The 14,579-nt window shown below is 49.6% G+C and overlaps 1 protein-coding gene across 1 annotated transcript in view; it reads left to right on the top strand.

Moving 5' to 3' along the window:
• CACNA2D4 (calcium voltage-gated channel auxiliary subunit alpha2delta 4) overlaps positions 1-14,579 on the top strand; it is a 119,548-nt gene that overhangs the window by 81,966 nt on the left and 23,003 nt on the right. The window contains exon 28 of the mRNA XM_059473076.1: positions 14,403-14,464. Coding sequence (XP_059329059.1) covers positions 14,403-14,464 — 62 coding nt within the window. The remainder of the gene's footprint in view (positions 1-14,402; positions 14,465-14,579) is intronic.

Here is a 14,579-nt window from a genome sequence, read left to right as displayed (position 1 = left end):
ACTCCATCTAACTTTGTCAGGGTTATAGATAGCTCTGTTCCTTGTGCTCTTGCCTTTTGGCTCTGTTTTGTAACACCCCATCTGTATCAGCTGGCTTCGTTCCAATTAGGGGGGCAAAGCAATTTAAAAAAAAAAACAAAGCCAGCTTCCTTGGGTGCTTTATGGCATTGTTTCCCTCTGTGGTATCCCCTCAGCCCCCAGTCAGGCCATGCACTGGTGTCTCTCCCAGTGCCCTGTGCTATTTTTCCAGGCTGTCCCCAGGCAGTGATGGGGGCTGAGGGCAGGGCAGGGCTGGCACACCTGGGCGTGAGGATGGGGACAGGGTCAGGGTCCACCCCCGGCTCCTTGTGCTCCAGCAGGGCAAGTCCAGCTCTTGCACTCATTTCTGGTACCTCACAGGCGCCTCTTTCCCTCAGGCAGCACCAAGGCTCAAGCAGAGAGTGCAGGGTGGGAGGAGCAGCCATGTATAAATAAGCCTTTTCCCTATGTTTAGAATTTATTACAGTGCATAGTGATTAACACCTGTTCAGGCTTTAATGTCAGTCTCCTGCACTGCAACATGCGCTGAGATGGAGGGGCCTTGATAAACCCGAGATTATTTTAAAGCATGTCACATATATGCCACACTCCCCACTCCATAGATAGCAGCCACCCTGTGTGCACTCATACACGTGTTCCCAAGACTTAAAAGCAGCTACCTTCATGTACAAATGCACAGTCACCAACCTAGCTTACATCTACAAATGTGTGCATGGAGCTGGGCTTGCACATGTTCCAGGGACTCTTCTGTAACCCATATTTATTAACCTCCATGTCTTCCACAAAGCTGCCTGCTTCTCCAAGCACACCATATGCCCAGGTGGCAGAGCAGTGGATTTGGAATACATAGAGGTTCTTGGCTGCTGAAAGGTGAGGGTCAATGAGCTTCTGCATCTATACGTTGAAGTATGTTCATGGAGAAATTTTAATTCCAAAGATCCAGAAAAAAACTCAGTTTCTCCTACGCATCTACTGCCCATAAGAACATTATACCCTTAGTGATTAATATTCCACAGTAAAGAGAGAGCAAGGAGGCAGAGAGGATTTTTAAGAGTTTCTTTTTTAAAGGTTTCCTCTGACTTGTCTTGAATTCTGACTTAATTAGCAGTTTTCTTGTGGCCCAAGAGATGCCTTCTGCTCTGCAGAGCACCAGGCCAACTGCACTCCCTGCCAGTGCAGCACTGGGAATGTGTAATCTTGGGGCAAATAGCACCTGCCCACACCTCCAGCCTCTCCAAGGCAGCGCCAGATGTGTCTGGCTGCTTTCAGCCTGACAGCCAGGGATTTTTCCAGCAGCCAGGACTCTGACAGACCTAGGAGTGCTCCCTGTATGTCCCCAGCTCAACAAGAGAGGCACCGTGCTGTCTGTTCTGAGCTTGCCTGGCATTGCTTGGCTTTGGGGGCTCAGGGCTGGTCAGCACTGCTGGAGCTCTGAATGCTCTGAAGTCGCCCAAGGGCTCCACAAACCAGGCATTTGCCTTTCTCATGGGCTTTCTAGATCATTCCTTCTCCCTAGAGCAACATGTCAGCTGAATGCCCTGTTATCCATGGGGCACAGAGACCAGAGCTTTCTTCCATGTGCTTGGAGCTGGATGTCTTTTCACATTCTTGAGAAAGCAGCCTTGCCTGTGGGGCTGGTGATGGCCTTTTCCTATTACTGTTTCAAATAGGACAGCAAAAGACAACTTTTTTAGTTTCAGCTCAAAGCAACAAAATGAAATCATCCATTTCTGGCCCATGGGCTCCAGTGGCCAAAAATACACTGAGCTGAAGTGCCACTTGGACATTTGGCCTGCTGTCAGACTCTAGAGGACTCTCTAATGAGGATTCCCCTAATTAGATTGAGCAGGGAACTGGGGGATGCAGAGGGGATTGTAATGACTCCGCAGCGCTTGCCAGGGCCTGAAAACTCCAGCAGGCACTATTCCTGCCTTGTGCCTGCTCCTCTGTGCCCAGACACCAGTCATGTTTGCAGTATCACCCCAAAGCTGTATTTTTTGTGGGAAGGGTCCCAAGGAGCATGCTAGAAGATCAGGGAGGGTTTCGGTTTACTGTATCCATGTCCTGGCTTAGTACCTCTTCCTAATTCTGTGTCACCTTCTATCCAAAGCTTGCCATGTGTTCTATGGATGGCTCTTACCATAGTTGTCAGGGGTGTTATTTTGTGTTTAATGACCCCCAGAAGCAGAGCCAGTAGTGCTTCTGCTCTGGGTAGGTGGATAAATCCATCCCATTCTCCAGACAACAGCGCTGAGGCTAGAGACACAGGGGACTGTGTCACTGGGATGAGACACTGTCAGAGACAGAGCCCAGCAACCTCTGTCTCTGATTATCTCTCCAAGCCCCTTGCACTAACCCTTGGATCATGGCTGGGGGATCAGACTCTGTTAACAGCTTGGCTTATGAGCACTGGCAGGGCATGTGGGTGACCTATATTACAGAAGGGTAGGTAGCAGAGACTGCAACAGATGCCAGCAATAAATTATCAGAAAGTGTGCACAGACTTTCATCCCTCCCCCACACTCTCCTTCATGGCAAAGTCCCTTTCCCCTTTCCAATGCTGAATTGCTTTAGCCTTTATCAGAAAAGCAGCAGCATGAGGGAGGGCATGGAGGACACTTTAAGGAGATTATCTTCTTTCCTTCCCCTTTCCTTGTTGCTTTTAGGATCCATGTTTTATTGCTATCATCCCATAGTGGAGAGGGACAGTGGTACCCCAGCATTTAGTGACTATCACATGTTGTTCTGTGCATGTCCCTTCATCTGCCCTTGGTGGGGCAAGTGGCAGCAGAGACACATAATCTGTGTGGCCTGACTGCCACACCACAAGTGGCTTTAGATGGCAAGGAGACCTCACCCATTCAGGTCCCCAATAGACCTGCTAGTTGTGCAGATTTTTGATCCCAAGAGGTGACATTGTCTCAGTGGCAGCCCCTGTTTGTTGTCTCTTTGGAATGCAGAAACATTCAGAGGTGGCAGAGAAGCTCAGCAAAGCTGTGGAAACATCCAGTGTGTGTCATTGCTCCAGTGAGCTTCCCAGCTTTATTTGCAGCACTTGCTGATGTATTAACACATGTGTTCAGGATTCATTAGTGTTGTGCTGTCACAATCAATGGAAAGCACATTTTAAATTCATACAAGAAACCCAGCTGCAGAAGAAATTGTGCCCTCTGACTTGCAGTGATCAATCACAGCTAAGCAAAACACCTCATCCAGAAAGCTGTAAAGCAAGCAGAAAAAGTGTAAAACTTGGTTTTGTAAAGGACTCTGCCACATTCCTGACCTGATGTGAATAAAACCCTCATCCTTTGTGATATGAAAAGGTCAAAAAGCTTCAGATTTTTGGATTGGCAATGGAGGCACCTCTGAAATGAAAATGTGTTGATGGTAAAAAATGTTTCCTCCCCAGGACCCTCCAAGAAAGATCAACTTTATCCCTATTTTATGGAAAGGTGAATGATGCAGGTAAAACTGGCTGCTGATTTTGGCTGGCAGAAATTTCAGCTGCCTTGCTTTTGATACTTCATCATTAGTCCACATCAGTTCCCCACTCACTGAGGGTTTCAAAGCTGTCGAGTGCAGAGTTTGCACTTGGGGTTGTAAATGCTGTCCTGTCCTGCAGAGAGCATTTGTAGGCCTTATCAAAGCTACACAGAATAAAAAGATTTTTGGCCAGGTTTTCCCAAAGTTTCCTGACAGGCCTGTGGCAAAAACAGGAGAGAAGCCAGTTTTCTTGATTCCTCATTCCATAGCTTAAGCAGAAAACACTATTTGCATCCCAAGCCTCCCTGACCAATGCACAATAATGAGACTGGGAAATTCTGGAGGAGCTGGAAATAACCAAGGACATAAAGCCTCAGCAAATCCTCTGAGAAATACAGGGCATAGGAAGGGGAGATGCAGAGGGTAGCACTGCTGGGAAAGACCCAGATTGCTGTGGAGATGTGGAATTCCTTGGGAAGCTGTGGAAGCAGGTGGAGAGAGCGGGATATCCAACCAGGAGTGACAGGAAAGTCCCAGCACAGCGAAAAGCGTGGCATATGGAGGAGGCCCAGAGCAGCAGCAGGAGGAGAGCTGAGGGGGCAGTTGACAGGAAGAAATCCAGCCATGTGTGTGCCAGCATCTCCTCCGAGTCCAGGGAACGCGACAGACCACGTGCATGTTTCCTGCCTGCTGAGCGGAGGCAGCTGAGAAGGGAAGCGGGTGAGGGAGTGGGAGAGGGGCTCAGAGGAGGGACACGTGAGCTGACTACCCAGTTTCCTCCTCTTTTTCTTGCCACAGGGTGATGTTTTTGTTCTTCTCACACTGTTGGCAAAAATTGGTAACCAAGTGAGATGTGGAGGGGGGTTCTACATGAAGGTTGAGATAACATTTTCTGATCCAGCCGGGAACAGTTGGCTGTGGGTGGTGGCTTGTCACCAGCCCTGCCAGTTCTAATCCAGATCCCAGTTTTTCTCATTCTCTCAGCTGTGGAGTGAAGCGCCTTCCCTACAACTTTAATTTCCTGCAGGGGTTAATCCCATGGTAAGTGGTAGCTCAGGCCTTTAATCCTTTTGCTCAGTCCCTTGACAGAAGGGCTGCAGGTCTGAGGGAGGCACCCTTCTGCTCCCATTTCCCCCTCTACACCCCACGAGCATCCTCCAGCTCCCTGGCATTTAAAATGCTGCTCCCTGCTTCCTGGCAAGCCTATCCTGGGGGTGTGGGTGGGTGGTACAACCAGGAAAAGGTTGCAGGCAGAGAAGACAGCTTGGTGGGAGAATCCTGGTCCTGTGGTCCTCATTCCCATCACTACTGTGCTCACAGGTATTTTCTGCACTTCTTGGCTGGATGGTGCTCTGAATCCCAAAGTATTCTCTTTCTTGTTTTTATTTGGGTGGTGTTCAAGAAGGAAGGTGTGTATGGGCCCAGATTTGTGAAAGATTGTCTGAGGGGTCAAAAATTTTAACAGGGCCCAGTACCTTCCCTGGGTCTCTTACTTAGAGTCAAAGAATGCAGCAGATCTTTAAGAGGGAAGGTGCCAGCCTGTCTGAGATAAGAGATACATTTACATGAATAGAGTAGTAGATGGAGGTGCATCAATTTAGCAGCAAGATAGAAAAATGTAAGTTTTTAATCAATATAAGCTCTGTCCCTGGACAGAGCCAGGCCAGATTTCTGTTGAACAGCATGACCAGACTGCCAAATCAAGGGGCTTCCAGATCGATATCAAGAGACCCCTGTTACATCTTATGGGGGTCAAGGCACTTCAGCCATGAGCCTTTTCTCCTTGTGGTTTCTCATTCCAAAAATGAGGTAAGCTTTTGCAAGCCTGGGTGATCCCTTGCACACAAAGTGCCCCACACTTGCCCATTTCTGCATTAGCCCAAAAACTGGTTTTGCTTTTGTCACTGCCTGCATTTTGAAATACACTGGGCCCTTGAGCTCACTGGCCTTCCTTTTGCTTGACTCTTGTTACTCTTTCTTCTGGTGGAGAAGCCAGCGTGGTGAAGAACTGCTGCCACCAAGGCTGCTGCCCTTTCTCCTCACTCCCCTCACTGGCTGTGCTTCCCTGGGTGCCAGGCTCCCAAAATGAGCTGCAAGGGTCGTGGCTTGTCACTTTGGCTGCTGAGCAGGAGGAGAGAGACGATGTAGAAAACACTGGAAAAATGGAAGAACTTAACTAAGGTGTTACGAGGCTGTGCCCTGGGCATGTCCAGAGGGACAGGGACCATCCAAGCCTGCACAGTGGTGGGGCAGAGCACAAGGTGCTGGCAGTAAAAATCCTCTCAGCCCTTATCATAAGGGGATCAGCAACCCAGCATACACACAGCTCCTGGCAAACCTCCTGAGCAAAGGCTGCCTCTCATCATTCCCACACAGTGCATTTGCACTGGACTCTGAAGGAGACCTTTTTCTGCCCTAGTGAGTTGCAGAGATCTGCCTCACTTGGTTGCCACTGTGGCACAAGGTTGTTGGTGCTGCCTGTAAGAACCTGGAGCTGTTCTGCTGCCCCATCACCTTCCCAGAGCATCCAAGAGGGGCAGCCCTGCAAAGTCCACACAAACTGCATGGGATCTGGGCTGCTGCCTTCAGCTCCAGGGGTGCCTGTGGATCCCTGGGACACATTTAGGCTTTTTACAAGCTGGGAACATTGCCCATAGCTCAACAAGATGTGGTGACAGCTCTCACAACCCAGAGCTCCAGCCAGGATCTTTGGATGCATCTGGGTTAGCACACAGATCACAGCCTCATGCTGCAGAGCTTGCTGAGGCTGAGGAAGGTCTCCAAATTTGATGTGACTTTAGTTTTCTATGGGGTTTGCAGCCACAGAAAAAATACCTTTATGGCAAAGTCACATCCCATCAAAATCACTAGAAGTGGTGTGGAGAGCAGGCCCCACCTTCAGGTACCTCACAGCAAAGTCACTTTGGGCAGTGCTGGCACTAGGGAGTCTCACCAGGAGAGGAAAGGCAGCCCAAGAAATGAGTGCCAAGCCAAGTTGCCTTTCACAGCTCATCTCCAGACTCAGGATGAGGTCTTGTTTTTTATCCCTTGTGTGAGAGCATGGTTCATGGGGAAGGAACCTTCCCAGCCTCCTTGAAGTGAGGAGGAGCATGGTAGCAGGGCATGACTTCCAAGAAAAACTTCCAGGCTCTTCTTGCAGTCAGTCAAGAAATTCTGACTTGTGTGGCTTTGCTGTAAATTTAAGTCTCAGTTCTTCCTGTGATGGGCATGGGGCATTTATGCAGGACATAAATAATAGACAGTCTCTTGTATTCCCTTTCATAAAAATATAACGAGGAAATTGTTATTTTCATTAAAGGAAGAAAAAAATTTATAAAATAGTATGATAAAATAGGCTTGCAAAGCTAAGGACTTAAATGTGAGCTTATACTTGTCCAACCTTCATTCAGCCACTTGCATGGATGCAGCACAGCACTGCCTATGCTCACCCAAACAAGTTCTTTTTTTCACAGGACCCTGTCCCATACTCAGTGCAAAGGACACATGATACTCAAGCTAACAATGAGGATGTTGTAATAAATAAGGCTGTTTTTATATGGTCAGAATTAAATATTAAACCACAGTTTTGGCAGGAGGCCACAGTCTGTACATTCCTAATTTTGTGGGTGCTCAACACGAGACCCTAGGGGCCATTTTGCAGAACTGCTGAACACTCACAGCTGTTTTCCAAAATGCTGGCAGCTTAGCCAGCAAACTGGTACAATCTCTAGGGCTCAATAGCACTGAGAGCCAAGAGGTCCCAGGCCCTTGTCCTGCACCTGCTGCTCCTTCCCTGTGTGGCTAAGAGGGGAAGTCTCTTTTCCCCTCAAAAGCCAGGAAAACCACCCTTCTCCTTGCCTCATCAAGAGCATAAATTCTGTACAGGCAACTGTAGCTGCTAACATCTCCAGAACAGCATAAGACAATGCATAGTGATGTATTGCCTGCAGGGCTTGCTTGGCAGGCAGTAAACAAATAAAAGAGACACACATTTTGCAGTACCAAAAAAAAAAAAAAAAAAAAAGAAAAAAAAAAAGAGAGCCCCCCTGCTTCACTCCTTGAGCACCATGTAGCCAAGTACCCTGAATGAAGCAGCTCATGAAAATAGTGTGTGATCCTACCAGTCAGTAGCACACTGCCTCCAGTACCAGTATTTCCTAACTTTCAACTGCTTGTCTTTGAAATATCAATAATATATTTCACATAATCCAACCCCTCACAGATGAAGCAACTTTTCCTTCCCTATCTTGAGTCTGGAATTGAACTAGTTTATAGAAAAAAAATGCACATCTTCTTCCTGTTACCATCCCCTCAATCACAGAGAGCTTTACTGTGAGCCAGCATTTTGGTAAAGTCACAGCAGGAATAGGGTATGTGTGACAAGGTATTTCCCTGCAGCAGGAGGAACATCCCAGAACTCCCACTGCTGCTTCTTTCCAGGCAGAACTGAGTGTGTGTCATGGTGTAGCATGCTGAGGCGCTACCCCGCTGGCCGGAGCATCCCAGTATGGTCATCTGAGCTATGGTTTGAGCCACCCAGGACTGGGACACTTGTCAAGCAGTGTAAGCAACTGCTTGTAACCAAACATGGCAAGTGAAGGAAACTGCCTGCTCTGTCTTTTGACTCAGCAACAGACAAAAGTCACGGAAGAACTACCCAGAAATGCCCTCCCACAGGCTCGAGCCTCTCCCCATCCTGTTCCAGGCTCTGTTGCTCCCTGAATTCTTCTGCCCAGGTATCCTTGTGGCCCTGTGCTGACCCTCCCAGCCCTACTGACACACAGCTCTGCCTTCACCAGGCTTCTGTGGTGCAGAAAAGCCTAGAAAATCCTTTCTGCATCAGGCTTAAAAAATGCCAGAGGAAGGGCAGAAAGCTGGAGTGACTCTTAAAGATGTCTGAGCTGAGAGTGCACCTTGCTAGCATGTGACATTCACTTTGCTGGAGGAAAGGGTAAAGCCATGATCTGGTATAAAAATTACATAAGAAGGCTTCCTCCCTTTCTCTTTGCAAGCAGCCCCTTTGCTCAGGGTTTACCATAATTCCTCCAAGTGGACAGGATGCACTAACAGAGGCAGCACTGATGTCTGACAGGGAGACAACTCCCGCAAGCCTTTCGCTCATGTGGAATAATTCCCTTGCAAATGTTGTTTGCCCACAGCAGTTAGAGGAAAATCCACCCCTGCCCCCCCACAGATTTGAGCCACAAAGCTCAGAAGAAAAAATGGTCTGCAGTTGTGGAAAGGCTCCCTTCTCCTCGCTGCTAGGAAGGTCCCCTGCTTTGGGACAAGTTGCTGTCTGTGTTCAAGGGTTCCCCTGTCTTTTAAGGGTTTCCTTCTCCTGCAATAGCAGCAGCTCTGGTCCTTCCCCAAATGAGATCTGAATTTCTCTCTCCACCCTTGAGTGGCAGGTCAGACTCACAGCAGAGCAGTGCTGTATCCTGCCCACTGCCATTCCCATCAGGGCTGTGCTGGATGTGGCACATTCAGGTTACCTGACAGTCCACGTGGTGGGCCTGGGGCCCAGCTTGGCCATGACCTGCTTGGAGCAACAGCTTCAAACACCCTCTCTCCCCAAATCAGGAGAGCTCCAGTTTAACATGTCGCTCTTAATTAGCAGGAGATGCAGGGACAGTAATAAACTGGTCAGGCAGAGGGAGGAGGAGGGGGCAGCATGCCCTGTGTGGGATGTGTGTGTGTGTGCACGTGTCTGTGCATGTGTATGTATGCACACAAACACACACAGACACAGACAGGCTAACACTGACATATAACTCCTGTCCACAGTGTGCTTCTCCTCGGCTCGTTTGGGACCTCATTCTCACTCTTTCCTCCCAGTCAGGGCTGGAAACGGCTGTGAAGCTTCTCTGTGCTGTTTCACCCATCCTCCTCAGTGCTCTGCCTTCCACCCAAAAGTTCAGAAATCACAGGCTCAGCCTGCAGAGATGCTGAAAGCAACTCGGGACTTATTTTTGGCTCTACTTGTGATTTGGCATGCTTCACTTCATGTCCTGTGGTCATGTCCATGAGCACACACCCCCACACACTCTATCCACATCCACCCCCCATTCCTAAAGCTGTGCACTGAGTGCTGAACCTCTTCGATTTTGGTCCGTACTGCTCCATTTTAGGGTGTTCTTACTGAGTCCAAAATGATAGCCAGCAAAGCCATCACAAGTCAGGAGAGTGGCACCTCTCATGCTGACCCTGTGAGATCCCCGGGGAGCAGACAGAAGTCAGGGCTCAGCAGGAGCTCCCAGGTACGGGGTGACCGCAGCTCCGAGTGCTCAGCCTCAGAGGCGCGCCGGTGGTGCAAGGAAAGCTGCCGGTGCTGTTCTCAGCCGGGAGAAGTTGCTCCCTCCCGGCTGCCTGCACTGAGGCTGGGCTGGAAGCAGCAGGAACAAGCTCTGCAGCAGGTTTGCCGTTCCCCTGTCCGTCTGTCTGGCACAAGGGAGCCTTTGAGCCGCCCGGCGCGCAGCGCTGCCCTGCCTGCCGCCCCCTCCCCGGGGGAGCCGCTGCCTGCGGGGCAGCTCCGCTCGCCTCGCTTAGCCGGGATGGGGGGAAATCCAAAAGGGAAACGGCTTTGCTTACCTCTCTTAGGCTGGAATGGACCCTCCTGTGAGAATGGCAGCTCTCCCGGCTCTCTGAACCCGGTACAATCCCAAAGCAAATCCAGCAGAAAGTGCCTCTGTTCTGGAGCCTAGCTGGCAGGAGCCCTCCCTAGCCAGCCTCTGGCCTCGTGGGGAGGGCAGGGGAGCCGCACAGCGAGATGACAGCGTGGGAAAGGGACTGTAATCCTCCGTAAATAATAAATAGGGGGAGAGAGAAAGAGAGAGAGAGGCGGGAGAGGGAGCGACTGTGCGCGGTGAAGTGACAGCTGGGGGTACATCTGCGATGGCAGCAGCACACGCACAGGAACGCGCACAGACAGTGCAGAGGAGTCACCCCGCCAGGCAGGCAGGATCTGCTCCCAAACACCCAGAGGAAGGAGCTCGGGAGGTTTTCATTCCTCTCAGTGCATCCTGGAGAAAGGGCAGCTGCTGTCAGTCCCTCTCTCTCCCTCATCCCGCCCTTGCTGCCATCCCTCTCCGGGTGCCAGGAGCCCAGGGGCTCGAGGAGGGCTGAGGAGATGCCAGGGCGGGAGGAGCTCCCCACAGCCCCTGAGGAGGTAGATTGGTCAGGCACAGGTTACAAGAGCTGAACAGTTCCTCCCCTCCCTCCATCTCGCCCCTGCTGCGGTTGATGACAATGAACTCAGAGAGAAAGACATCAGGATGAAAAGGGACAAGCCCTGGCTTTTGTATAGGAGCAAGGAGCGATGGGGACACAGCAGGGGAGAACCTGGTGGGCTTGGGAGAAAGGCACCCCCTTCCCACCCCCCATCCCAGGGCTCCTGAGATGGTGGTGGGGAGGCATCCAAGGGGGAGACAACCGAGAGGTGCCCGCCGTGGGCAGCACAGCCCTGTGCCTGTTTCCTTAGGGATTCAGGGAAATCTTATGGGGTGCTGTTAGGGGGTATTTGGGACAAAGGGAATGGGTGAAAGATCCACAGTTTGTTCCCCTGAGCTGTGGCTGCAGCAGGGAGTGTGTTCAGCCATAGGTGCATGCGTCAGGTGCCGTGACATCCATCAGGGACAGGCATTCCCTGCCCTCCCTGACATCACCTGCTGGTACAGGGATGCAGTAAGCAGCAAATCCAGCCCACTACCACCACTGGGATTTCCTCTGTGCTCTCCACAGGCTGCTGTAGCCTTCCCCCCCAAAATCAGCCCCCTATGTTGCCTTCCTCTATCTTGATGAGGACCTCAGTAGCTCACATTTGCAAGAATTACTTTTTTGTTGATCTACTTAAACTGCCCCTTCTATCAGGTCCAGTATCATAAAACAGGCTGATTTGGGCTTTTTGTTCATTTTAATGTGTCTGGAAGTTATCTTTTTGTGAAATTTTTAGAGGACTCAAAGTAAAATTTCAAGCTAGTAGCTCAAGAGGGAAAATAAGAATATTTCAGAAATAGGGACTAGAAAATGCAAATGGATGGTACAGGCATGGCTGTTCTGCTGTTCTGGTACCTTCCAGCTGAATCACAGGTTTTATGTAACCATTAGACCAGCTACCATGAAAACAGGTTGTGCATGGCAAGATAAACCTTGGTAGGCACTCTGCAGGATGCAATCTTGAGACTTTGTTGTGCCTTTTTATTGTGCAGCAGGCCCAAGAATTAAATCTTGGGGAGAGCTCCTTATGTGAACAACATATGGATAATCAAAGAGAGAAGGCAGAGACTGCAGACAGAAAGAGGGGCAAGCAGAGGATGAGCTAATGAAGCAGGCATGCTCAGCACAGGGATGAGCAGGTGGAGGGGAAGGCTCTTCTCTCCATGGTGAACAGCAGTGCACAGCTCCAGGGAAGGCCCAGGAGCTGCAGCCATGGCTCTGCTGCAGGCAGGGTGGGGAGAGGCAAGAGGTGCACAGCTCTGGGTACCATGTCAATATGGTGATGCCTGCCTGTGCCAGGTGTTCAGCACTGCTTTATTGCATTGCTGGGCTGCAAAACTGGCTAACAGTTTTATTCCTATGTGAGTAGAAATAAAACTGTTAGCCATGGTCTCTCTGGGGACTCTGCAGCAGCCACTCATCATTTCATGGGCTTCAGATCTTCCCTCTGATGCAGTGTACCCTTTGCCACCACAGCAAAAACGCTCATTAACAATCAGTTGTTCTTTGGAACAAGCACAGAGTTTATTCCAGTTTTTTCCCTTCTCACTTGAGCTATAGCTTCATCCTTATCTCAGACAGGATCACTGCTTTCCTCCTTTCTCCTTGACCTCACCAACAGTATGAAGACACAGAGATCACTATTTGTTCCTGAGGGAGGGCTGATTGTGGCCTGCTTCTCCTCAGCTCCCATGTCTTACTCAGGTCCCCCAAATGTGTGAAAGTTTCTCACAGTTCTTGCCAGCAGCTGCCACTTTCTGTCCCTGCCACTGGCCACCAGTCTGACCCCGCAGGTTTTCTTCTCCACCATGTTGCAGGCAGCTTTGTCCAGGCTGGGTATGTGCTGCTTATGCCTCCTGGGCAGAAGCAAGGATTTACAACCAGGCTCTAAAACCTCTCTGAAGAACAATTTGAGGCCAAGTGTTCCCAGTGGCAAAAACATGAGCCACTGAGTAAGTCTGCATTGCAAGGTTAGTTGTGTAGGCATCGACCCCTCTTCAAGCCTCATGAAAACTATATGGCCTGGGTAATACTCAATCCCATTGATGTGATCTGCTGTGCTAAGGGGAAGGACTCTTTCTTGAGCTGGTTTGAAAGGATGAATTTATTTAAAGCTGTGTACCAAATTGGGTGCGTGGGCCTCAGGGGACTCAGCAGCAACAGCACCGCTTGCCTGCTGTCATGGCGTGTCGGTTTGTCAGCAGGCACCAAGCCAAGCCATGCCTGCCACAGCCTCCCTGAGGCTGGGGAATCTTCACCCAGGCCATACTCAGCCCTGTCCTTCCTCCTGTGTTTGCATTCTTTGTCCTGCCTGGTTTGTGCTCTGCGAGGCTTAGGGCAATGCAGCTCTAGAGAATCATTCCTTTCCTCCGCAGACAGGCAGTCAGATTCAGTTTACAGCAGGGAGAGCTGGATGAGAAATGTGCCTCTGATACATGGGATTGGTAAGATGTACCAGCAGTAGGAATGTGACACTGGTATAAAACACAGAGCTGATGCCAGGTGCTAGGGTCTCTGTACATGAGGCAAGAAAATATACCATTGCATACTCCAGTTTTAATTCATCCCCATTTGAGTTAAAGCATCAGATCACACTGTTAGCTTAAAAGCACCCACATAGCATGATTCAGATTTAAAGGATCTGTTCCCCCCTTTGAAGCTCCTTTTAATTCAGAAGAAGTCTGTAGAAACAGCAATACTTCATCCTCCTGATATTGGTGGTTGTGAAAAAGGCCCCAGATCTCTCTCCCTGTATTACTTTTTCTCCCTCACTTGCACTTTATATTCTATTTCAAGGTCCTGCTTGAGGCTGTAATTCCTCCAGAGCTCTTGGATTCAACTAGTTGACACACAGCCCAGTTGTTCCCCATCACCACGCCAGGCTGTGCATGACTGCCCTGGTTATTGTGTGTGCTTGTAGGCAGCCAACCCAGGGACAGCCAGCTTGTCCTGTCAGGGAGACCCTGCACCCTTCCTTCTCCTCTGCAACTCTGCCTTTATTCAGGAGCATGATGCTAGGAATAGAAGGGAAATTAAGCCAGGAAATTAGGACACACTTCATTAAGAAACACACATACACACAGAGTTCTGCTTAGCCACCGTGCACTGGGCTGGGACCAGGTAACAAATCACTATTCATAATCGACTTCCTGTCAAGTGGCATTCATTATTCTGTGCTTTTGTAGTGGCTTAGGAAAAACCTAAATCTCTGTGGTTCCCCCTTGAGACAGGTGGGTTTTCAAATTAATCCCTTCCTCACTGGCCTACTTTATTTCTGATTGATGCTGTGTGGTATAAGAGTTGAGGCTGGGGCGATCACAAACATCCATAAAAAGACAAAGGCTCATGCCACCCTGGGGGGCTTTTGGGGGATTTCTTGGGTTTTTTTCGTGGTGGTGTTGTTGTTGATCTGTTTGTAGCTTCATAGTGTTTAGTGTGAGGGAAATCTCAGTACCTTGGTACAGTCAGTGTCCCCTTTTCCTCTCCCTTGTTAAACCTCTGACTCTCACTTGGCAGTCTGACTCAGCGCTCACCATTCACACTTGGAGGCAGGTTGCAGTTGTGATTTCCATCCCATCACCTTGGGCAAATATTTACTTTATTTCCCGACTTGTATTTGTCTTTAATGCTCCTCTTTTGATCCTCTCCTTTTTTGTTGTTCCCTGCAGCTGTGGGTGTGCAAATAAAGCTGGATTTGCTGCAACGCAAGTTTTGGATGGCCATGCAACAGGTAAGAGCATCAGCAGTCATGCAGAGACACAATTTAGTGCTCTTTGTCAGCAAGGTCAATGCTATGTTACATCACACATGATGGCATTTTAATGAGGGTTTTTGTGGAATTCATA

This window comes from Ammospiza nelsoni, chromosome 5 (genome assembly GCF_027579445.1).
Source record: "Ammospiza nelsoni isolate bAmmNel1 chromosome 5, bAmmNel1.pri, whole genome shotgun sequence".
Classification (NCBI taxonomy): domain Eukaryota; kingdom Metazoa; phylum Chordata; class Aves; order Passeriformes; family Passerellidae; genus Ammospiza; species Ammospiza nelsoni.
The sequence above is the reverse complement of the archived record's forward strand: the minus strand, read 5'-3'. Positions and strand labels throughout refer to the sequence as shown.